The sequence below is a fragment of the Medicago sativa genome, chromosome 2, assembly GCF_051527215.1.
Source record: "Medicago sativa cultivar Bolivia chromosome 2, Bolivia_mono, whole genome shotgun sequence".
Classification (NCBI taxonomy): Eukaryota; Viridiplantae; Streptophyta; class Magnoliopsida; order Fabales; family Fabaceae; genus Medicago; species Medicago sativa.
The window spans coordinates 36,705,490-36,729,426 of record NC_140750.1 but is presented as its reverse complement, the minus strand read 5'-3'; the positions used below and the strand labels follow the sequence as shown (position 1 = coordinate 36,729,426).

General features: G+C 35.9%; 1 protein-coding gene and 2 long non-coding RNA genes across 4 annotated transcripts; 2 read left to right on the top strand and 1 right to left on the bottom strand.

The window, feature by feature from the left end:
• Nucleotides 1–341: 341 nt before the first annotated feature.
• LOC146946619 (uncharacterized) lies at nt 342–19,768 on the bottom strand. 2 transcript variants are annotated; one of them, XR_015026786.1, is made up of 3 exons: nt 19,608–19,752; nt 19,043–19,187; nt 342–775 (listed from the first exon to the last, which is right to left on the bottom strand). It is a non-coding gene; the product is annotated as an uncharacterized LOC146946619 (long non-coding RNA). The 2 variants fall into 2 exon arrangements; XR_015026785.1 differs by lacking the exon at nt 342–775 and having other exon boundaries at nt 18,738–19,187; nt 19,608–19,768.
• LOC146946621 (uncharacterized) lies at nt 8,075–10,539 on the top strand. Its single transcript, XR_015026784.1, has 2 exons — nt 8,075–8,567; nt 10,354–10,539. It is a non-coding gene; the product is annotated as an uncharacterized LOC146946621 (long non-coding RNA).
• Nucleotides 12,230–15,948, top strand: LOC146946620 (uncharacterized). Its single transcript, XM_085747690.1, has 5 exons — nt 12,230–12,426; nt 12,653–14,204; nt 14,302–14,972; nt 15,078–15,375; nt 15,478–15,948. The coding sequence occupies exons 1-5, from the start codon at nt 12,230–12,232 to the stop codon at nt 15,946–15,948; spliced, it is 3,189 nt and encodes a 1,062-aa protein (XP_085603816.1).
• Nucleotides 19,769–23,937: the final 4,169 nt, after the last annotated feature.

Genomic DNA, 23,937 nt, shown 5'->3' with positions numbered 1-23,937 from the left:
TAAGGGGGCTTAAATTGAGTTGGCTTTTTCGAAAACTTTTCTTAATGTTTATCAAAAGCAGTGTATAGAGTTTAAACAGAAGCAGAGTTCTTTTTATAGTCTGAAACAGAGTACGCAGTGAAATTAAGTGAAACACAGAAAGAAAGAGACGACACGAGAAAATTAAGATGGTTCATCTCACAATTCGAGAGTAGTCTAGTATAAGAATTAACCTTAACAAATTCTATGATTGAAAGTTTATAAGAATTTCCTTAAGTGTTTGTGCGTTATATAATTTGACAGAGTAAGGGAACTTGTAAAATGATAGAAGTTTTATTATTTTTCTTCAAGTGTTGAGGTCCTTATATATGAGAGAATGATAGAGCCGTTGTTGAAAAAGTTACAACGCATCGAATAATTCTTTGAGAATGGGAAGCTTAATTAGAGAAGTTGAAATGTTGCCTTTACTTCTAATAGAATGATCCATTACATTTTTTTTGTCCTTGAATTTTCTTGTTTGTTTATGCACGTTGTAAGAAGACGACAAATTGTACTACTCAAAGTCTGACAACAATCTTCCTTTATAAGACGACAAACAGAGTTAGAGTCTTCAGTTCCTGACATCATCTTCTGATGCTTCATCCATCAGAGTCTTCATTCCTTCAGAGGCTTCTGAATAAAAAGCCTCTTCTGATCAAAACATTGACTATATGTCTGATTGACCTTTCTTCAGATCCTATTTCAAGTCATACAAGCTTCTCTTTTGATTCATATACTCTTTTATGCGTTCAGAGTCCTGACATTTTAAAAGCAAAACTTGACTATAAGAGTCAGAATTTAATTCTATGGACCTGCACACTTGAACACACATTAGTACATACAATTGTTGTTTCATATGTTATCATCAATACTTCAGAGACATTGTTCAAAACTTATTTTGATTATAAAAATGTATAGGAAGTAGGAATAAATTAATTTATCACACCACTAAATAAACTACTCTTCCATTTTATATATAAAAAAGATATACTAATTTCTTTTGTAAAGTAATCTATGTGGTATAGTTACAGGTACGATACCCATTACAATACGAGTACTGAACAAGAGAATACGACAATTTTAAAAAAATGAAGCTATTGGTACGTCAATAAAAACATAAGCTAGTTTTGTTATATAATATAACATGATAGAACTAAATTCTTCAATTTAAAACAAAAATATCACGTTGGAGATTAAAAATATTGAATAATAGATTTGGTTACAACAAAAAAACTCTAATACACATATAATACCGTATATAACATTGATATATAAAAGAAAACCACAATTTTAACTCACAATAGAATAATGAGCAAAAATTGAGTATTACAAATATCATACTCAATAGTCATCCATATACCCTGCACGCATTCACTTATTAACAAGATATTTGTTATGAATCATGGAATCCCAGGGATAAAGATCATTGTGATCAGCTAGAGAGAGAGCATAATAGTATTCATGTGGTAGATAACCATAGAGACTCATAGGAGAATCAATAGATTTGATAAAAGATGAATATGAGTACAATGATGAGAGCTATTTATAGAGGTGAGTTAGTGTAACTAACTCCTAACTAACTTGCTTGCTCTCCAAGTTATCTAGATTGCCTGCTCTCCAAGTCATCTTCTCACTATACTCTAATAGTCCCCCTCAAACTCAAAGTGGGAAAACTCACCAATTTGAGTTTGAAATACAATGAAAATTACAATTTATTCTTACTGAAGTAACTAAGTAAAATGGGGATAAAACTAACAAATGACTTAAAGAAAAATATGAAAACATAGGAAGCCAATATTGAAGCCTAACAACCTGATGAAGCCCAGGCCCACATGAGGAATCCATGATTTGATGGTAATCTGAGTTTAGAAACACACAACGTGCGTTCTTCTTTCTGCTTCATTCTTCCTAAAGTCTGCAATCAGCTTTTGCAAAAGTGCTTTTGCCAAACGCGTTTTTCTTCTTCTTTTCAAAAACAACCTTTTGAGAACGCACTTTTCAAATAACTGAATCAAACACACGTATAAGCCGTACGTATCCGAAAGACTGAACCAAAACTGCTTTTGTAAAACGTGCTTCTGGAGTTCGCTTCCACCAAACACGATTTTGCAACACAAACATGAATTCAACTGAAAAATGTTTTTTGTTGTCGATTCAGTTTCGAATTTATTCAATTGCTTCCAATTCTTGCTCAATTTCAATCGAATCAGCAAAGAAGAATGAATGAAACAACTGAATCGAAACAAATGATGCGATCATCTGTCATGATTTGTGAAGATTCAATTGCTTCTGTAATGGCGTATCACTGTGTGTATTGAACAAAGACAGACGTTGCTTTCCTCCATCCCAAGGTATCCACCATAAATGCAAACGAGTTTGTCGGAGAACTATGAAAACGGAGAACAGAGAACACGAGAAAATGCTTCCACCAGGATCAAAATCAACAATGAACTCATCATGGAACTGGAAAAATTGAACCTGATTGTTGACATCAGAAGCGAGTTGTTCAGCCTGTTTTCCAGCAAGCAACCACGAGGCGAAAGTCGTCACGGCGGCGACGCCGTAATCAGTGCTCCTCAATCTCACCGGAGCTGTGTGAATGACAAATTCTTCCGACGCTTCAGAAACGATAAAATCAGAGCAATGAATCTTCAATTCAGGTTCAAGATCCTTCACGTAACTGTCTTCTTCGGAAGCAACGAACACAGAATCGTCACACCTGTTTTGTTACCTCCCATTAGAGATAAAGTAATGAAATTTTATATAGCTGCTCCAGACAATACTATTGGAAGTATGCTAGCTCAAGAAGATGAAAATGGCGTAGAAAAAGCCATCTATTATCTTAGTAGGGTTTTAAATGATGCTGAAACAAGGTACCACCCAAGTGAAAAATTGTGCTACAGTTTGTATTTCTCTTGTATGAAACTTAAACAATATTTAAAGCCTATTGATGTTTATGTTTATTCGCATTTTAACATAATCAAACATATGCTTTCGAAACCAATACTACACAGCAGGGTTGGTAAATGAGCTTTGGCGCTTACAGACTATTCTTTGACTTATCAGTTGTTAAAGTCTGTAAAGGGCCAAATTGTTGCTGATTTCATTGTTGATCATTCTGTGATTGAAAAATCATTGAATTTTGGATGTTCAACTTTGGAAGCTTTATTTCGACGGTTCCAACCATAAAAATGGCACTGGAGTGGGAATTTTAATTATTTCACCTGAAAACTTTCCCACTAAATTTAAGTTTCGACTTGATAAGCTTTGTTCCAACAATGAGGCTGAATATGAAGCTTTAATTGCCAGCCTTGAGATCCTACTGGAACTGGGGGCAAAACATCTCGAAATCAAAGGAGTTTCTGAGTTGGTTGTCAAGCAGTTGACAAAAGAATACAAATGTGTTAAAGAAAATTTAATCATTTATTTTGTTACTGCTAAAGCGTTGTTAAAACGTTTTGATCTGGCAAATATTCAACATGTGCCACGAACTGAGAGTCAAGAGGCAAATGACTTAGCTCAAATTACTTCGGGGGTGGGGGGGGGGGGGGGGGGGGGCAAGAGAGTCGAATCAAAATGGTAATAATTATGACGGTGAAATTTATGCCAAATTTTTTGCCATCGACAATTTATCAAGTAATGATTGGCGTATATAGCAGTGTTCAACACTCACAGCGGAGCATATGGCTCTCATCAGGCAGACCACAAAATGAAATGGCTTTTGTTTCGACAAGGGTTGTGTTGGCCTTCTATGTTAAAAGTCTACATAGATTTTGTAAAAGGGTGTCAAGAATGCCAAATGCATGCTAGAATTCAACATGTCCCTGCTAGCGAATTACATTCAATCATAAAACCTTGGCCATTTAGAGGATGGGCGTTAGATGTAATTGGTGAAATAAAACCTGGTTCTCCAGGGAAACATACACATATCCTAGTTGGGATAGATTATTTCACCAAATGGGTAGAAGTCATCCCTTTACGTAAGGTTAATCAAGATGCAGTGATTCGTTTCATTCAAAATCATATCGTATAGATTTGGAATCCCAGAGACGATTACTACTGATCGAGGATCGGTCTTTACCGGCCAAAAGATGGTGCAGTTTGCCAATCAAACAGGATTCAAACTGTTGACTTTGACACCATATTATGCTCAAGCAAATGGTCAAGTCGAAGCGGCCAACAAAGGGATTATTACCTTAATTAAAAAAGAGGTAAAAGAAAACCCAAAGAGTTGGCATAAGGTTCTCGATTAAGCCTTATGGGCATATCGAAATTCTCATAGAGAATCTACCAAAACTACTCCTTTTAGGCTTAGTTTTGGACATGACGTTGTATTGCCAACATAAATTTGTCTTCAATCAACTAGAGTTCAAAGACAATGTGAAATCCCCGTCGATCATTACTGGGATATGATTTTAGACGAATTGGTTGATTTAGACGAAGAAAGGTTGAAAGCCTTAGATGCTCTAATAAGGCAAAAGGAGAGAATAACAAAGTCTTACAACAAAAGAGTCAAATCTAAGACTTTCGTTGTAAACGATTTGGTCTGGATAGTGATCTTACCTATGGATAGGAGAGATCAAGTTCTTGGCAAATGGTCTCCTAGTTGGGAGGGACCATGGAAAGTCTTGAAAGTGTTTTCGAACAATGCGTACGAAGTCGAAGAACTAGCGGACGACAATCGAATTATGTGCATAAATGGATTGTATTTGAAAAAATATAAGCCATTATTACAAGAAATCAAAATAACGCAAAATTGATTTGAAAACATATAAGATGGCATTAATTGATTAAAGCCTCTAATGGGCAAAGTACAAAAGTTTCGAATGTTAAAACATTAAGCAAAAAGTCTCGTCATATAACATTCGACAAAGTACTATAAATGCAAAAGCCCTAAGAAAGATTAATTGAAGCCAAAGAAAATTGGTCCGAACTGAATGTCCTTCCGAAACAATGAAGCTCACTGTCAAAGCTACAAAGGATACACACTTCAGTTTGGGAATACTCGTGATCATCCCCAGGGGAAATTGATGATAGCTTGGCAGAGAGTCTTAAGGACTAAACCATCTGGCGTACACCTACTCCAAAAAAGAGGGCGAACACGATTCCAGTAAGGAGTTCCCTATCCGGTTATATGCCGACGAAATACACTTAACTTTTGTGCCTGAAAAAACCTAGTAAAAGTGGAGATGGTTGTTTCGACGTTCTCCCCCGTGCAGTAGAGGCATCTAACATGGCCAAGATATAATTTGCACTCTTGACTTTGGCTTTATATGCGATATTCAAAATGCGTCAAGCTTCGGTGACGTCCGGCTCAGTATCATACAAGAGGCTAGTCGCACGTAGTACACAATAATCTGCATGCCCATTCTCGATCATTAGATTGAAAAAATTCACTTGGTTGAGATTTAGTTCATCATCATCAATCTAGTTTGCATACTTTGGGAGCAAAGCCCTAAGAACGATGGGGAGTTTGCAGATCCTTGCGAAGTTCTTCAAAGTTAACAAAAATTCGTGAAGATGATGAGCACCAAAATTAGCAACTTTCTTCGTGATGATGATAAGTTCATCATCACGCAATCGTTCCATAGTCTCAGAAAATACAGAGAAAAGAATAAGGTACAAACGAGATATCTTCTGAAAAAGTGATGGAGAAATTGGGTTGGAAGTGAGATGCAGAAATAGAAAAACCCGTTTATATAGGCACATGGGGTTTTTTTTTCTGGGCATTTATGGTTAACGTAGTTTTTTACCATTCGGGTGAGGCCACTTAGCAACCTTTGAAAACATGTGTTTCAAGATGAGAAGTTAAAAGCTTAAAAGTCGATGGGGTCTTTGATCTTTTAAACTTCTCCAAGATATTTCTCGCATTTAAGAGACTTCCCACCTTCCAAAGTCCTAGAGCATCTGAGTAAGAAGCGATAAAGTTTCATGTCGGGAAAAAGAAAATGCAAAGTTCCAATGTGAAGGTGAGAAAAACACAAGAGGGGGGGGGGGGTTGAATTGTGTTAGCTTTTTCTTCGTTTTATCCTACTAAAATCACTGGTCAGAAGCAGATAGAGTTCAACTTCTGAAGTGATGTTCAGATTCTAAATGCAGTGGATAAAAACAGAGAGAGAGAGAGAGAGAGAGAGAGAGAGAGAGAGGAGAAAGACACAAAGCAATTATACAGGTTCCTTCCACAAACCGGAAGTAGTCCTGTCCTTTTGCACTTCCAAGGAGAGTTCACTAAAAATGTAATATCTGATTACAACTGCTCACTGCTAAAACTAGCAAGAGACTTCAAACTTACTCAAGCACAACTGCAAGAGATTTCATATGCTCAAGAACTAAATCAAGAGACTTCTTATGCTCAAGCACACAGGCAAGAGACTTCTATTCAAACAGAATTACAAAGAAATTTGTTTGAGGTTGAACACTTGATATACAATCAGTGGTGTTCACAATACAAATCAGATACAGAATCTTAAGACTCTAGAATTTCTAAGATATGAAAGTGATTAAGAAATTCTAAGTGAACTTTTGATGCAGAACAATTTCAACAGAGTTTTGGCACTTGTACAATTGTTGTATGAGTCTTGCCATTCTTTAAGTCTTCACTCCTTTATATAGAGGTGCGAAAGAGACGTTGTTGAATTGCCAGCACATCAAAAAGAGTCTTTTGAAGCTTGATCAAATCACCAATGATCTTTTGCCTGATATGGTTATTGTCCTATGAAGGATCAATTTCAAATCCATTCCAAATTTGGAGGAACACTGGTGCAGGCATAGTTGTTGTTCTTGTCTTGTTGCAGAGAAAAAACAGAGTAATGGAGGTAGTGGTTGTACAATTCGTACAATTGTCCTTTTTCAACTCTCTCCAACGAATAAGCATCTGATGCCTTCAAATCCATTTGAATTAGCCATTGCTTCACTTTTCTAGTCTTTTGCAATGATGAGCGTGATTAAATTATTTGAACAGCCTTTGAAGCTTCAATTCTCTTAGCTTCTGATGATCTTCAGAACTTCTGATGAAATGTGCTTCTGGTGATATTGCTTCTGATGAGATGCTTCTGATGACGTCAACATTTCAGGAGCACTTGTCTTCAGAACCTCTTTTCATCAGATGCTTCAAGCTTCCTTCTTGTTGATTCCATTGCTCTCATTTGTTCTTCCAGAACCTATGCTTTAAAGAGACATTAATTTTTTTTGTCTATGGTCCTGCATACTTGAACAAATATTAGCATATCCAATTGACAATTTTTAATACCTTGTTATCATCAAAACTTAAAGGGTAATGTTAAACACATTTTGTTCCAACACAATGAACTAGAGAAAATAAGAAGGAAAGGTGTACATCTTTTTAAACTTCAAATTTTCATCATGGACGATTATTGGAAGTGGAGCAAAGAGTTGGTTCCCAAGAACTGGGACGTGGGCCATTAAGCGGGGTTAGATGACGTCATAAAAAGGCTTTTTCAACTGCCTTTAGATTTTTAAAAGAATGATGTAATTTATCTCGACGGGAAAACACGTTCGACTGGATTCAAAAACGTCTCTTTCTTCTTCTATCTGAAGAAACAAATGAAAAAGACATTTTTGGGGGGCAATTCGTTAGCCTGTATTTTCAATAGGCTAAAATCAGTTGATCAAGTTCGACTCAAGTTTTGAAGAAGTCTGATCAAGTTCGACACAGAAGCTGAGCCAGGTTCGAGAACTCAAAGAGACTTTGCGGGTCGACGAAGAAGCTTCGACAAGCAAGCAGAACAATCGATGAGAAGTTAGTGCCAGATATACGAGCCAAAAGCAGTTATTGTTGAAGAGATGGTATTTGAAATTCATTTAATGTCTAGGTTAGTTACTAGCGGTTATGCCCAACGGTTTCTGTATAGGTGTTTGCCTGTGATTTTGGCAAACGGGGGCTAGTTCTGATTATTACAAGCGAGATCGAACAAGAAATTTCAAGACCGTTGTGCAAAGGTTTTTATCGAAAAAGAGTTTGAAAAAAGGCCACGAAATGCACTCAGGTTTCTTAGAGAGCAGGACGGGTTTGATATAAAAAAGGCACTGTGTAACATCCCGCTCGTCAGCTAATGGAAAATTCATCTGTTAAATGTATCAGAGGACTAAGATTCGTGGAAAGTGATTATGATGAAGAAAGTTAAGTACGACGGAAGATATTTATAAGTAATATCAGTTAAGCATGAGTTATGTATCAGGGTCAGGTAAACACGACTGAGACGAAGGGCATTTAAGTAATCTCGCTCAAGGGAGTATATAAGTGATTTGAGGGTGGAAAACCTCATAATTTCTTCCTCTTTCTCTCTCTAGGTTTTGAGAGAAAGAGTTCTCTCCTCCTTCTCTCTACCATGCGCCCTCCCTCTCTTCTCTAATCAACCAAACTTCTTCCAAATCATGATCAAGCATGATTAAGCATGGCTTAGCAAGTAAGAAACAAGCAAAGGAAAGGATCAAAGCATGGTTTGGTGGGAAAGAACAAGAAATCAAGGAATGAAGCAAAGCTAGGGTTTGAAGCTAGGTATTGAAGGAAAGCAAGCAAACATGATTAGGTGAGTTCCATAGATAGATTACCCACCTTTGGGATTGATTAATCTTGTAGAAAATCATGATTTATGTTAGTTTAGTTTTTATGAAACTTTAGCACCCTAAGCCAATCCTAGTTGATTATATGTTAAAATTTGCCATGATATATGTTTAATTAAGTCTATACAAGTTGCTGGATGAGTTTGGTGCATTACAGGGTCAAATTGGACGAGTTTTGGGTCGAAAATGGCGAAAACCCGCAGCCGAAATCACCGAAAACGCAGAATTCGCAGCGCTGCGCCTAAACAAGGGCGCTAGGCGCCCAAAGTCAGAGAGCCCAGCGCTAGGCGCCCTCCCTCTGGCGCCAGGCGCCCCAGACAGGACAACGTTCGCGTTGTTCTGCGCTCGGGTGCTTGGGGGCAGTCGCGTGGGGGTCCGTAGCGATCGTTTCGAAGTGGTCTTTCACTGTTTTTACTTATCTTTCTACTGGAACATGTTTGGCTTTATCAAAACATAGAACTTATAAACGGCTCGGAACTTGGGTTTATGGCATTTTCGGTCTTTAGAAAGTATTGAAATTTGCACACATCGTCAATTGATCCTTGCATCATTAATCGTGGCAATCTTAGCATGTAACACGAGGATGGCTCAAGAGAGTTTAAGTATGATGGGGTAGTAATGAACTAAGAAAGGGAATGTATGTAGAGCCTCGACTTAGCTAGTCGAGAACTAGAAGATAGCATGTGACAAGTAAGGCAAATATAGGATATGGATCCCTAGAATGATAAGACGCGAAGTGTATTCTCTTCGCATATGATCTAGTATGCCTTAGCAAGTATGTGAGCCGTGGATTGACTAGTTGATCTATCCACCATGATTAGGTATGTTTATGAACAAGTATAGGTTACCGATAATCGGATCGATCAAGGTTCCGAGGTAAACATGTATGTATGATTATGTTTAACTTATATGCACGACAAGACCATAACTAATAAGTGTAGGTGACATGTCTCTTGATATCCACATCACGGGGATACAAGGGGTTCTCATTATGAGAACGATTCAAGCCGTAAGGGACCCGCATGTCACTGAGTAACAAGATGTAGGTGCTCGTGTCTCTTGTTATCCACGCCAGGGGGATACGGGAGGTTCTCGACCTAAGGGGAACGGTTTAAGCCGCAAGGGACCCGCACGACACCGAGGGAGTCCGATGTACGTACACCGGTCATGTATGGGATTGATCTCAGGGTTACTCCACTCGGGACTATCCGTAAAATGAATCAAGATAACATTGTTTGTTCAACGCTAACCAATATGAATGAACTTAAGTACGTTTATGTATGTTACGATTATGATTATGAACATGTATGAACTCATGTACGATTATGTATGAGAATAAGAGCATTAGATGCTTTAAGACAAGTATAAGTTAGGTATAGAGCAAGCTATGAACATGATACCGATGACGATCTTAAGTTTCCCCTAATCGTCCGGTTTAGAATCGTGCCATGATTATGTTAGGTTTGGGCCTCGATACATAAAGTGTATTCTTGGCAATGCGGTTCTAGATTCCCCCTCGACCGCCATGACACGTATAGGAAGTGAAGCCTATAACAAGTGAGATAAGATTATGACGGCTCTAGTATGCACTACCGTCTATGAATGCAAGTCCCCACACACATATAATCATCCGTCAGGTTGTAATGTAGACACGTGGTGACCGTAGGTTTCCCCTTGAGGTTGCCTATAGCCTAGGATTTAGGGGAACTCACTGAGACATTATGTCTCATCCCAATCCTTTTTTTTGTTCAGATAAGCAGGATGTTTATGCATGTTTGGAGCCGGATGGATATTACTTCAAGGGTTCGTTCGTGAAGCTGCAGGATGTTATGGACTTCAAGGATGTATTTTTACGTATGGATGAGTTGTATTGTATTATTATTTATACGAACGGAACTTGATGTAAATATTATTCATTCGAAGTTTTTAATTGTTGTATATTTTAATGTATCCAGTACTAATATTAACGCACGTGCCAGACTTTCTAGATACGTCTGGTATGGGTGTTACACACTGTCTCCGACAGGTTTGAGAATGTGATAAAAAGGCTTAAAACAAAGCAAGTTTACGCACATAGACTCAAGGAAAAGGTAAACTGCAAATGCATTAAAGGGGTGATTCTGAATAACTCGTTTCCCTAGACGCCGGTAGTTTGAGTGTTGTAGAATTCTGTATATGATTTGCGACCCACTTTTCGGCTTGAAAACTACTATTTATACTAATAAACTAGATGGCGAACCACTAACTCCATGATCAACACTTCTTCCATCTTGGATAACCACTTGCCCCACGTTTTACACTAAAAGGAAACCGCTTCCTTGCTTGAAATCGTGCTCCCCGCCCTTTTGCTTGTCTTCGACGCGCAACTGCCTTGTTTTGTCGAAACTCCAATGTGCCTTAGGCTTGATGCTTTGTCGAAGCTTCCAAAAGCTCTTCGATTCCTACAAAGTGATAGGTCAAACGAATGTCGACCATATTAAATGAGCTTGTAAAATTCACAAGCTAACAATAGGCAGTAACTTAGTATAAATAAGAGTTTTCCATAGGGAAAACAGGTCACAATTCGCATACACACAAGACTTACACGCTCAAACTATCCGCACTATAGGAGAAACGAGTACACAATTCGCAAATGTATGAATTTGTGTACCACCTTTAATTCATTTATGCAATTTTACCTTTTTCCTTGCAATTTATCCCCTTTTCTCAACAATCTACTAAAGGATCGGACGCGTGTTCGATCCTTATTCTTACACTTTTTTGGTTCATTTCAAGAACGATCGCAATTTCTGTCAAACACTAACACAATATGCCCCGAGATCTTCTGGTTGATCTCTCAAGCTAATCGTTTTTGGAAACCAGCGTTTGTTTACTAAGAACCAGCGTAAACAAGCGCATGGCAAAAAGAAAGCAGAAACATTCAAATTGCAAAACCCATTAGATAAACATATATAACTTAGCCAGGTCACTAACAAAGCATAGTAAAATATCAAGTAACTGGATGAGTTATTTAAAGATGAAGATAGTATTATTGTTGGGTATTTGGGTATTGGCTTCATTGTTGCTAAAACAAATACTCCTGTATGTTGGATACAATGTTCCAACATCTTGGCACGGTTCAGTGTGCCCAGTTCATGTGGCTTGGTTTACGCAATCTTTATCTCAGTAAGGAAACCTCGCCCTATTTCTTGTTCACCAAGCAGCGCGTTATTGCCCAGAATAAACTGGAAGATTTGTTTCTAAAAGGCTTAAATGCACTTTTGGCCCCCTAAGTTTCGCCCGGTAGCGATTTTGGCCCCCTATTAAAAAAAATGACTTTCCAGCCCCCCAACTTCACCCCCTTTTGCAACTCGGTGGCCCCCGTCAATTTTGACTGGGTCAATGCCCATGTGGCAACTAACTTGTCCGACGTGGCAATTAATTAATTAAAATAAAAATTAAAAAAAAAGTAGAAATTAAAAAAATATGATGGCACGTGATTGAGGAAGGAGATAGAAATAGAAGGTGAAAAGTTAGGGTTTCATATTCACCCCTCTATCTTCATCTTATCTTTCAGTCTCCTTTTCTCTCTCAAACGAACACCATTTCAAACGATTAAGTCAGGGTTTTGCTTGGTTTGGTGAGTACGATGAAGTGGGTCGAAGATTCGCAGGAAAAGGGCGGTTCGAATGACGGTTCAAAGAGGAAAGCTGGGTACCGAAATAGTGGTTCGAAGAAGAAGAAAGGTGGTTCGAAGGCTGGTTCGCAGAAAAAGGTTGGTGAAAATGCTTCTGGGTCCGGAATAGATGCTATGAATGACAAGATTCCCGACAGCAATGTCTCAAAGTAAGTTTTTTTTTGTTTGTTTATGTTTTTTTTGTTTGTTTATGTTTTTTTTGTTTGTTTGTGTTTGTGTTAGGTTAAAGGGGTAATTTTTTTGTCTTTTATACCTTTGTACCTATTACCTTTGTACCTATTTATGTCTAAAAAAGGGGTTGGTGTAGTGTATTGAATACAACAAAATTGCATGTGCTAGTTGTTGTGGCATTTTATAATGAAAATCGAATTTCATTTCTGCTAGGGTTGCTGAGAACCACTCATTGAAGATAAGGTTCCACCACAAAGGGTATTTTATATCTGATCCTGTTGTTGCCTATAAGAAAGGTGAGATATACGTGTTTGGGGGTGAATTGCCCTTAGATTATGTCAATTTAAAGGATTTGGATAACCTTGTTAGAGAGATAGGTGTGAAGGGTTCATATCAGTTGTGGTATGTCAGTCCTGGTGCAGATTTGAAGGATGGTCTTAGGGTACTAAAGACAGATCAAGATATTGTTAACTTCATCAATGAGTATCAAGGTGAGTCAGTAGCTGATTTCTATGTGGAAGGAGAAGCAGAAGCAGGTCTAGATGACAGATATGATTCTGATGTTCAAGTGGTAGAAGAAGACTATGAAGATGAAGCTGAAACAGATCCTGAATATGCTGCTGAAGGGGAAGATGGATATGCTTCATTTGCTGAAGTTGAAGAAGAATCTGAAAGTGCATATGGATCTCTGGATGATAGTGAGTATGATGAAGGTTGGGAATGGACCAATGTCTTGCCTGAACAAACTATAAATCCAACAGCTGCTGTGCCTTCTGAAGTTTGTGCAGCTAACAGATTGATTGCTGTTGAGTCATCAAGGAACCATGCTGAAACAACTGTTGATGACTTTGAAGCTGAAGATGGAGATTCATCAGATCTTGATAGCATAAACTCATCTGACAGTGAAAGAGGTAAGAATAGATCTAGGAAGTTTAAGTATTCTGAAGGTGATGTTGTGAAGTACCAATTAGGTCAGACTTTTGCTAATGCTGAGTTAATTAGGAAGTCTGTTAAAGAACATGCTTTGCAAGTTAGGAAAAACATACACCTGAAAAAAAATGAGAAGAAAAGGATTATTGTGAAGTGTACTCCTACTTGTCCATTTCATATGAGATTTAGTAGGTCAGACATAAAGTCATATTTTGTGCTTTCTAGTTTCAATTCTGCTCACAAGTGTTCTAGGAATTCTAAGATTAGGTTGTTCAAATCAAAGTTGTTGGCTGAGAAGTTTGTTCCAATTCTGAAACACACACCAACTGCAACCCTTAAGAGTCTTGGCACAATTTGTAAAAACCAGTGGGGGGTTATCTTGACAAGGTGGAAGATATATAGGGCAAAGGTTAAGGCTTTAGAGATGATACAAGGTGCAGTTGAAGAGCAATATGCTCATTTGAGGAGTTATGCTGAAGAGTTGCTAAGAAGTAACCCAGGTAGCACAGTTTCAATTAAGTGCAAACCTGGACCTAAGGATCCTGTCTTTGAAAGAATGTATGTGTGTTTCAATGCTTGCAAGAAGGCCTTTGTGACAAGTTGTAGGCCTCTGATAGGCCTTGATGGATGTTTCCTAAAGGGAAGATATGGGGGTCAGTTGCTAACAGCTGTTGGGAAGGATGGTAATAACCAGATGATGCCAATTGCCTTTGCTATTGTTGAAGCTGAAACAAAAGACTCTTGGGACTGGTTCCTTGATCTGCTACTTTCTGACTTGAATGGAATTCAGTACAAGAGATGGTCTTTTATTTCTGATCAGCAAAAGGTATGTGTTTTTTGTTGCATTATAATTCAGTTTTATGCTTATGTTATATGTTGTTTACTGTTAGTTAGAGGTTGATTGTTGTTTATTAATGCTGAAGGGATTGGTGAATACAATTGCTGGGTTTTCTGAACATGTGGAGCACAGGGTTTGTGTTAAACACTTGTATGGGAATTTTAAGAAAAGACATGCTGGTGAGCAGTTAAAGGAAGCATTATGGAAATGTGCTAGGTCAACCACAATGACTGAGTTCAAGAGAGCTATGGAAAATTTGAAGAAGCTTAGTGAACCTGCTTGGGCAGAAATGAATCAGTATGCTCCAGGTATGTGGTCAAGGGCAGGGTATAGTGAATATGCATGTTGTGACTTACAGGTTAACAACATGTGTGAAGCTTTTAATAGTTCTATCTTAGAGTATAGAGAGATGCCTATCATTTCTTTAGTTGAGGGTCTGAAATTCTACCTAACTAATAGGATAGTCAGACTTAGAGACTATATGCTTAGGTATCCTGGTGAAATCTGTCCAATGATAGTGAAGAGACTGGATGTGTTGAAAAAAGAGGCTGATGGATGGTCCCCACATTGGTGTGGAGATAGAGATTATTCAAATTTCACTGTGTCCAATGGTATTGATAGTTATGAAGTTGACCTTAGTAAGAAGACTTGTGCTTGTAGAAGATGGGAACTTACTGGGATACCATGCCCTCATGCCATTGCTTGTATGTGGTTTAACAATCAAAATCCTGATGACTATGTTGCACATTTGTATAGGTAAGTATACTGTTATTGTTATGTTATATGTTAGCAATTGACTTATATGTTATATGTTAGCATTTCGTAAGTATCCTGATGACTTGTGCTTGTATGTTGGAACAGAAAATCAACTTTCTTAGATACCTATGACAATCTCATCCTTCCTTCAAATGGTCCAAAATTATGGCCAATAGTAGACAGTGAGCCTATTTTACCCCCTTATGTGAGAAGGTCTGCTGGCAGACCAAAAAAACTAAGAAGGAAGAACAATGATGAGGTGCCATCAACTTCAGGTACTAGATTGGCAAAGAGGAACCAGGATACTGTTAGGTGTAAAAGATGTAAAGAGCTTGGGCATAATCAGAGAACTTGCAAAGGGAAAGCAACTGCTGAGAGGATGATACCAGCAGGTGGAAATAAGGTAAAAAGAAGCTGCAAGCAACTCAGAGGCCTTTATGTCTGTATATTTATTGTCTGATATGGCTATATATGTATAAATATATATTTGTTTGTATGTTTATAGGACAATCCCCAAGTTGAGCAGCCTGATGCACATGCTGCAGATGACAATACTCAGAGGCCCAAAAAGAAGCCTGTTGCAAAGAAAAAAGCCAAGGCTGCTTCAACCTCACAAGCTACTAATGGACAAACATCTCAGCCTGCATCAACAACAACTGCACAAACATCTGCTGCACCTGCTGCTACAATTCACACTTCTGCAAATGCTCACATTACTGCACCTACTGCTGCAGTTCATGCAACTTCTGCACCTGCATTTTCTGCACCTGCACCTGCACCTTTTGTACCTTCTGCAAGCATATCAGTAGAGGCTGCAAGCAACTCAGCTCAGAAAGCCTCACCATTCAAAATAACAAAACACATTGTGGGAGATGCTACACTTCTTGTGCCTAGGAAGGTTAGGACAGTTGGTGTGAAGAGGAAGCTTGATGATGTGGAACCAATTGGGACTCAGCAGTCAGTTAACAAAGTGTGAAGAGGAAGTTTGCTTATTATGGTTTTATTTTGGATTGTAACCTTTAACAATACAATTTGGTTACTTAGTTTGGTTTGGTATTAAGTTTGTATCATTAAGTACACTATGGTTACTTCTTAACCTGTTATGGTGACTACTGCTATTAAGTACACTACTGCTACATCTTTTGCTTGTATGCCTAAGTACACTATGGTTACTTCTTAGCCTGTTAAGGTGACTTCTTATGTTATGATTAACCCCACTTTGGTCACTTATATCATGGTGCTATATTATTATGCTTGCTTTATATGCTAAGATATTCTTCTGGTATAGATAGCTCAAAAACAAATTTCAAACAACAAATATTAACCAATATTAATCAATCCATTCATTTTCCAACACAAATGATTACATATTGTAGATCATTACACATTAAACTAAAGTGTAACTTTGTTCATAACTATTACAACATCAAACCAACATAAACACATTACAACAAACTTTCATCAATACATCAAACCAACTTAAACACGTTACAACAAACAGAGATCAACAACATAACTCCTAAAACAACTATGGCAGCCTTCGCAATTGCAAGCTTTCTTTCTTTTTCCTGCAATTCTTCATTCTTCTTCAATTTTTCCTGCAATTCATCATTCTTCTTCAATTTTTCCTGCAATTCATCATTCTTCTTCAACAAAGCTCGAATAATCTTCTTTTGTCTTTCAGGCACTTCAGGGTCATACCATCTGAAAAAGTTGCATTCTCTTCTCTGAAAATACCTCCCACAACCATAGAATCTCCTACCTGGGTTATCATAAGTCCAACCAGTCACTAATGGAGCTTCAGAACCACAGTCACATACCAAGCTTGTTCTGCGTTTCAATGGAGTTGTGGTACCAGACGAAGAAGAATATTCATATTCACCACCCATTTTCGTTTTTCCTGGACACGATTAAGAGCGAAGGAAAGGATGGTGAAGAAAACGACTATGATCGATGAAGGAGATGAAGGATGGATCGATGAAACGAGTATGAAGGAGAAGAAGATTGATGGAGGAGCGGCGATTTGGAGAAGAAGGATGGATCGGAGAAGAACGATGGATTTTGGGGTTTAATAACCCTAAAATCTTACCGTTATGCCTCTCCTCTCTCCTCACGTGCCACCTTTTTTCTCAATTCATTTTTTTTAATTTTAAATTTTCAAAAATCCACGTGGCCACTCACTTATCTGATATGTCCGCCACATGGGCATTGACCCAGTCAAAATTGACGGGGGCCACCGAGTTGCAAAAGGGGGTGAAGTTGGGGGGCTGGAAAGTCATTTTTTTTAATAGGGGGCCAAAATCGCTACCGGGCGAAACTTAGGGGGCCAAAAGTGCATTTAAGCCTTTCTAAAATATAAACAATATTTTAGATTTCCTTGGTGGTGTATATGGAAGTTCCTAAAAATGTTCCTACTTTTTAGGAGTTACCATATTTGTAAAATATATTTTCAAAACAGATTTTAGAAAATATATTTTCTGAAGAATATTTGTTTCAACATATTTCTGAAGAGAATATTTGATACAAATATATGTTTAGCCTATGACGAAAATGCCCATGCTTTGAAAAGGCTATATAAGGAAGACTTGTACCCTAGTTTTATTTACCAATTCAAGAATATTGGATTGAGTCATTAGGGTTTCAACTCGTGCCGTATTTGTGAGCCTCTCTTTGTATCTCTTTGATGCATCGAGATGGACCTTTAGTTGAGTTGTAATTTATCAAAACCATCGATTTGTAAAAGAATAGATTTTTAGGGTTTTGAGTCGTCTTCCATGTATTCTACTCTTGTATCATGTTGATGCAGGTTTAGAATCTTTACTGTGTGCCTTCTTGTGTCGTCTGTGATACTTGTTTAGGACTGAATTTGTGAGTATTGATACTCTTGTGCATCAAACTGAAGTTGTGAAACAAGGTTTGGTTGTTTGTGTTGGAAGGTAACTTCTATTTTATTGTGTTTGCGGTCTGATAGGTCACTTGGGCAGTGACTGACCATTAGGATAGTGAGATGGGATCTCAGATCTAGGAGTTCCTAGGTTGAAGTCTAGACGGGTAGGTCCTAGGTCATATAGTGTAAACGAGGAGTTTGCTGAGAGCTATTGAATAAGGACTACACTAGTGGATTTCCTTCCTGGCTTGGTAGCCCCCAGATGTAAGCGTGTTGTGCTGAACTGGGTCAACAAACTCTCTGTGCCTTTTACTTTCCTGTCGTTTATTTTGCTGTTTGTTTATGCTTACTGCCAGAATGATGTTGAAACATTAAACGGAACATCTGCTTTCTGCAGATATGGATTTGAAACATCACATAAAAACAGCTGATAACTAACGTGCTAAAAATCTATATATGTTATATTTGCCTTGATCTGTCTGTTTTCTGCTAGCTCGATGTTAAAATATTTTACTCGACATTCTGATCATAACATCGTATAAAACACATGAAAGCTAGTCTGCCGGAATTTCAATTATGGTCAAAATGAATCAAGATATTAACATGCGCAAGTGAAAAGAACATGCTCTGCAGGGCCACATCACGCTATGATACACTACCCATGATGTTAATTTTTATCAAAATTATTACAGATCACATATAAATTGAAGAATTTAACAGGACTTGGAGACAATTTCAAAGCCTAAATATAAAACACACATTTGTAACCCAAAAAGAACATGAGTTGTAAAAGTAAATCCATGAGGTATTCAATCAAACGAGTAAAATAAGAAATAATTAAAGATGGAAAAATTACCCAATAAAAAAGAGTGTTTACTGAAAAAGCTTAAAATGTATAGACATCTAGAATTTATTTATTGAAGCTTACACTATACTGCTTCAATTCCAGACAAAGAAAATGCTAAATCAAATGCAATTATAAATTCCAGACTTCTAAATGTTGCAAGCTTATTCAAAAGCTTATTCAAAAGCATGGAATGTTGCAATTATAAATTATAGTTTCAAGCTTATTCAAAAGCATGGAATGTTGCAATTATAAATTATAGTTTTCTTAAATGAAAGCTACTCAAGATTAAAATATGCTCATAAGAAGTGTAAAGAAAATCAAGAGTTAAAACAATACCACATGCACTATCTTCACTATCCAAGATAGTTTTGCTGATGAAAGGATTTTCAAAAGTAGCAACACTTCTTGTATGTTGATAACATAAATCGTTTTCGCTTTCTTTGTTATTGTTACGGCTCGGATCTTCCATTGTTTCTGATATCTACAAAAGAGAAAAATGACTGATTAATAAAAATTTGATGAGTGTCCTCCTCATCCCCTTGACTGATTTATGTCAGAAAGTTGCACATAACCAAAAAAAAAAATAAAAAATTCAACATCATAACCTCAAGCCAAAAAGAACTTTCTTGAAAAAAGAATCAGGAAAAGGAATACAATAAAACATACCAATAAATACAGAATCAACAAACAACAAATCTAAAAACCTAAATTTTTGAGACATGCAAATCAACAAACAACAAACCCAAAAACCTAAATTTTCGAATTAAAATAAAATTCAGCAAAAACCATAGCTTTAACATCCAATTGGACAACAAGAACAAAAATAAAACAGAAAAGGCACAAAACTCATTCAATCTCAGACATGCATGGCTTTAGATTCAAGAAATAATAACAAAATCACCTCTTTGATCAAGAAGAAGATGAAACCCTGTTCTTTGTTCCCTAACAGCGGAGACGGCGAGGTCGGCGGCGGCAAGAGCAAGATCGCGGGTGAGAGAGTTGGGTGTGTTTTAGAGAACGCGTTTTTTCTCTCCAGAGAGAACGCGTTTTTAGAGCTTCTCTATCTTCCCTTTATTATAACAACGTATATATAGTGAAAAATCAGTGAGTTGTCAACAAAGAGATCCCACCAATTAGGAAATTACCTAAATGCCCTTATGTAGGGAAAAAATGGATATATCAATTGACTGTTTTTTCTGGTATAATAAGTAGATAACTAAACCTGAATTTTTGTTTTGAGGTAATTTCTTCGAAATATTTTCCAGGTGCAATATTATCCATGATACTAGCAATTTTATCCTTTTTTTTTTATGGTCCACTCTTATCTTTTGCCTCCACTCCACTCCACCTACAGTTAAAACTCTATAAATTAATAATGTCAGGACCGGAGAAATTTATTAATTTAGAGAGTTATTAATTTATCGATAAATTAATAATTATTAATTTAAAGAGTTTTTAAGTTTATACTGTACATACCAAACAAAAAGGCAAATTAGTCTATGCCTCTTATAATTACGCTGCAGCGAACCTTGAGACTCAACGTAAATTAGTAACTACTGTGTTCATATGCATTGGAAATTAAAAATGACATTTGAAGTACAGTAAATGTAAACAAGAGGAACAAATGTGTTCAATGTATTCTTAATATATTTTTTTCAGTTTCTATGAATTATTAATTTATGATTTTCTTGGGACCGAAAATTATAAAGGGATTTCCCGAAAAATTATTATCTTATTATTTTATCGAGTTTTTCAATTTTTTACATTGGCCCAAGTCGGGACCGGACAAATTTATTATTTTAGAGAGTTTATTAATTTACCGAGTATTAATTCAAAGAGTTTATACTGTATTACATTTATGTCAAATAGCACTAAATATGAAGTGATTAGCATAGAGTCACAAGTTAAGAAATTTAAAAGATAATTTTTTTTTAAATTGTGTATTTAATTTTTAAAAGTTTAAACATTTACATTTTAATATAAAATTTATATTTTGATTCTTAAAAAAACACATGTTAACAAAACTTCAAAAGAAAAATGACAAGAAAAAGTTAAATGTGATGAATGTTTAATGACAAGAAAAAGTTAAATGTGATGAATGTTTGAACACACATCCCAATAACATTTAGTCAATGTTGACTTGTCATAACTTTTGACAACTAACAATGAGCTGAAATATTGAAAGAAACTAAAAGTGATCTATTTCATCTAAAATGTGTACATTTTAATATAAAATTACAATTTTAAACTTCTTAACTTATACAAATTTGTACACGATATAGAAATTCATATGTAAAAGCCCTCTACAAATATACGTAGAGTTTATTTTTCAATAAACATAAAAGTCTCCGGTTAAAAATTTATAAACTTAAAAAGTGTTACAAAGTTTATAATATGTAAAAGCTAGCTCAATTTATCTTTGAGTTGCTGGATGCAACTTATCTTTGTTTAATTAGAACACGCCAATTTAACAACTATACAACACTTTGTAAGGTGAAGAGTAAAAAGTGTCGGTACTGTGGTCAAGACTTGTGCAAATTACATTTCTCTATATATAGACGCACCCAGCCCAAAAACTACTACCTCAACTGTAAAGCTCTGTTATATTATATATACACAGATTATTTGTGTCATGTCTTATTACTTATCCATGCTAGTTTTGTTTCTGGCAGTTATCCCTCTTACCAATGGTCGCAATTACAGTCCACCAAGTGGAATACCACATATACACCCTCCAAGTCCTCCTTTGTTTCAACCTCCTATTGTAACCCTTCCAATACCGGTCCCAGGCACACCACATATACACCCTCTTAAACCTCCTATAATTAAACCTCCTAAACCTATATCGGTCCCAAGCGCGCCGCATATACACCCTCCAACGCCATCTCGACCACTTCCCTAAGATGTAAGAATTAAGAACCTACAGCAGCAAAGAAGTGTATTGTTATACTCTAATCTTAATTAATTACTAATATCCTGCTTTTATGTTTGGATGGATGGTCTTTTGTTTTTCTTTATTGTGGTTTAGCCTTGTTGCTTGTGGTTTAGCATTTGTCTAAAATAAATCATCCAACAACAAATTAAAGGCAATATATTATGGCCTGTATAATTACTCTGTGTCATGTCTTACTACTTATCCGTGCTAGTTTTGTTTCTGGCAGTTATCCCTCTTACCAATGGTCGTTATTACAGTCCACCAAGTAGAATTCCACATATACACTCTCCGAAACCTCCTATGTTTAAACCTCCTATACACCCTCCAATACCGGGGGTGTGGTTATGGTGCATAAGGAGATCCTTATGCACCGTATATAATTGCTTTCTACACCCAACATAATTGTTTTCTACACCTCAAGTGAAATCTTAATTCTAATAAGTAGAGGTGTCAATAGAGCCCCAAATTTCAAAGCCCAGTTAAAAAAGCTCCCACCAAGCCCACTAAATTAAAGCCCCATATTATAATTTTTTTCTTAACAATTTATTTATGCAAAATAGTTTATTCGAAATAGTTTATTTATGCAAAACAACTTATTAGAATGATTTTTTAAAAACCGCTTATTCAAAACAACTTATTTATGCAAAACAGCTTATTCCGATCTCATTTTAAAAAGCAACTTATTCAAAACAGCTTATTTATGCAAAACAGCTTATTCGAAACAACTTATTAGGATCACTTTTTTTAAAACCGCTTATTCAAAACAACTTATTTATGCAAAACAACTTATTTGTGCAAAACAGCTTGTTTATACAAAACAACTTATTCCGATTTCATTTTAAAAAACAACTTATACAAAACAACTTATTTATGTAAAACAACATATTTATGCAAAGCAACTTATTCAAAACAGCTTATTTATGCAAAACAGCTTATTCGAAACAACTTATTTATACAAAACAGCTTATTTGTGCAAAACAGCTTATTTATACAAAACAACTTATTCCGATTTCATTTTAAAAAACAACTTATTCAAAACAACATATTTATGCAAAACAACATATTTATGCAAAACAACTTATTCAAAACAGCTTATTTATGCAAAACAGCTTATTCGAAACAACTTATTTACACAAAATAGCTTATTTGTGCAAAACAGCTTATTCAAAACAACTTATTTATACAAAACAACTTATTTGTGCGAAACAGCTTATTCAAAACAGCTTATTTATACAAAACAACTTATTCCGATTTCATTTTAAGAAACAACTTATTCAAAACAACTTATTTATGCAAAACAACATATTTATGCAAAACAACTTATTCAAAACAGCTTATTTATGCAAAACAGCTTATTCGAAACAACTTATTTATACAAAATAGCTTATTTGTGCAAAACAGCTTATTCAAAACAACTTATTTATACAAAACAGCTTATTTATACAAAACAGCTTATTCCGATTTCATTTTAAAAAACAACTTATTCAAAACAACTTATATATGCAAGACAACATATTTATGCAAAACAACTTATTCAAAACAGCTTATTTATGCAAAACAGCTTATTTATACAAAATAGCTTATTTGTGCAAAACAGCTTATTCAAAACAGCTTATTTATACAAAACAACTTATTCCGATTTCATTTTAAAAAATAACTTATTCAAAACAACTTATTTATGCAAAACAACATATTTATGCAAAAACAACTTATTCAAAACAACTTATTTATGCAAAACAGCTTATTCGAAACAACTTATTTATACAAAATAGCTTAATCAAAACAACTTATTTATACAAAACAGCTTATTTGTGGAAAACAACTTATTTATACAAAACAGCTTATTCCGATTTCATTTTAAAAAACAACTTATTCAAAACAACTTATATATGCAAAACAACATATTTACGCAAAACAACTTATTCAAAACCGCTTATTTATGCAAAACAGCTTATTCGAAACAACTTATTTATACAAAATAGCTTATTTGTGCAAAACAGCTTATTCAAAACAACTTATTTATACAAAACAGCTTATTTGTGCAAAACAGCTTATTTATACAAAACAGCTTATTCCGATTTCATTTTAAAAAACAACTTATTCAAAACAACTTATATATGCAAAACAACATATTTATGCAAAACAACTTATTCAAAACAGCTTATTTATGCAAAACAGCTTATTCGAAACAACTTATTTATACAAAATAGCTTATTTGTGCAAAACAGCTTATTCAAAACAACTTATTTATACAAAACAGCTTATTTGTGTAAAACAGCTTATTCAAAACAGCTTA

Excerpts from the sequence above, each read along its gene's own strand:
- LOC146946620 (XM_085747690.1), top strand. The coding sequence starts at position 12,230 with ATGAAGTGGGTCGAAGATTCGCAGGAAAAGGGCGGTTCGAATGACGGT. Across the intron at positions 12,427-12,652 it reads CCCGACAGCAATGTCTCAAA|TTCTGCTAGGGTTGCTGAGA; the intron begins GTAAGTTTTTTT and ends ATCGAATTTCAT. Across the intron at positions 14,205-14,301 it reads TTATTTCTGATCAGCAAAAG|GGATTGGTGAATACAATTGC; the intron begins GTATGTGTTTTT and ends TTAATGCTGAAG.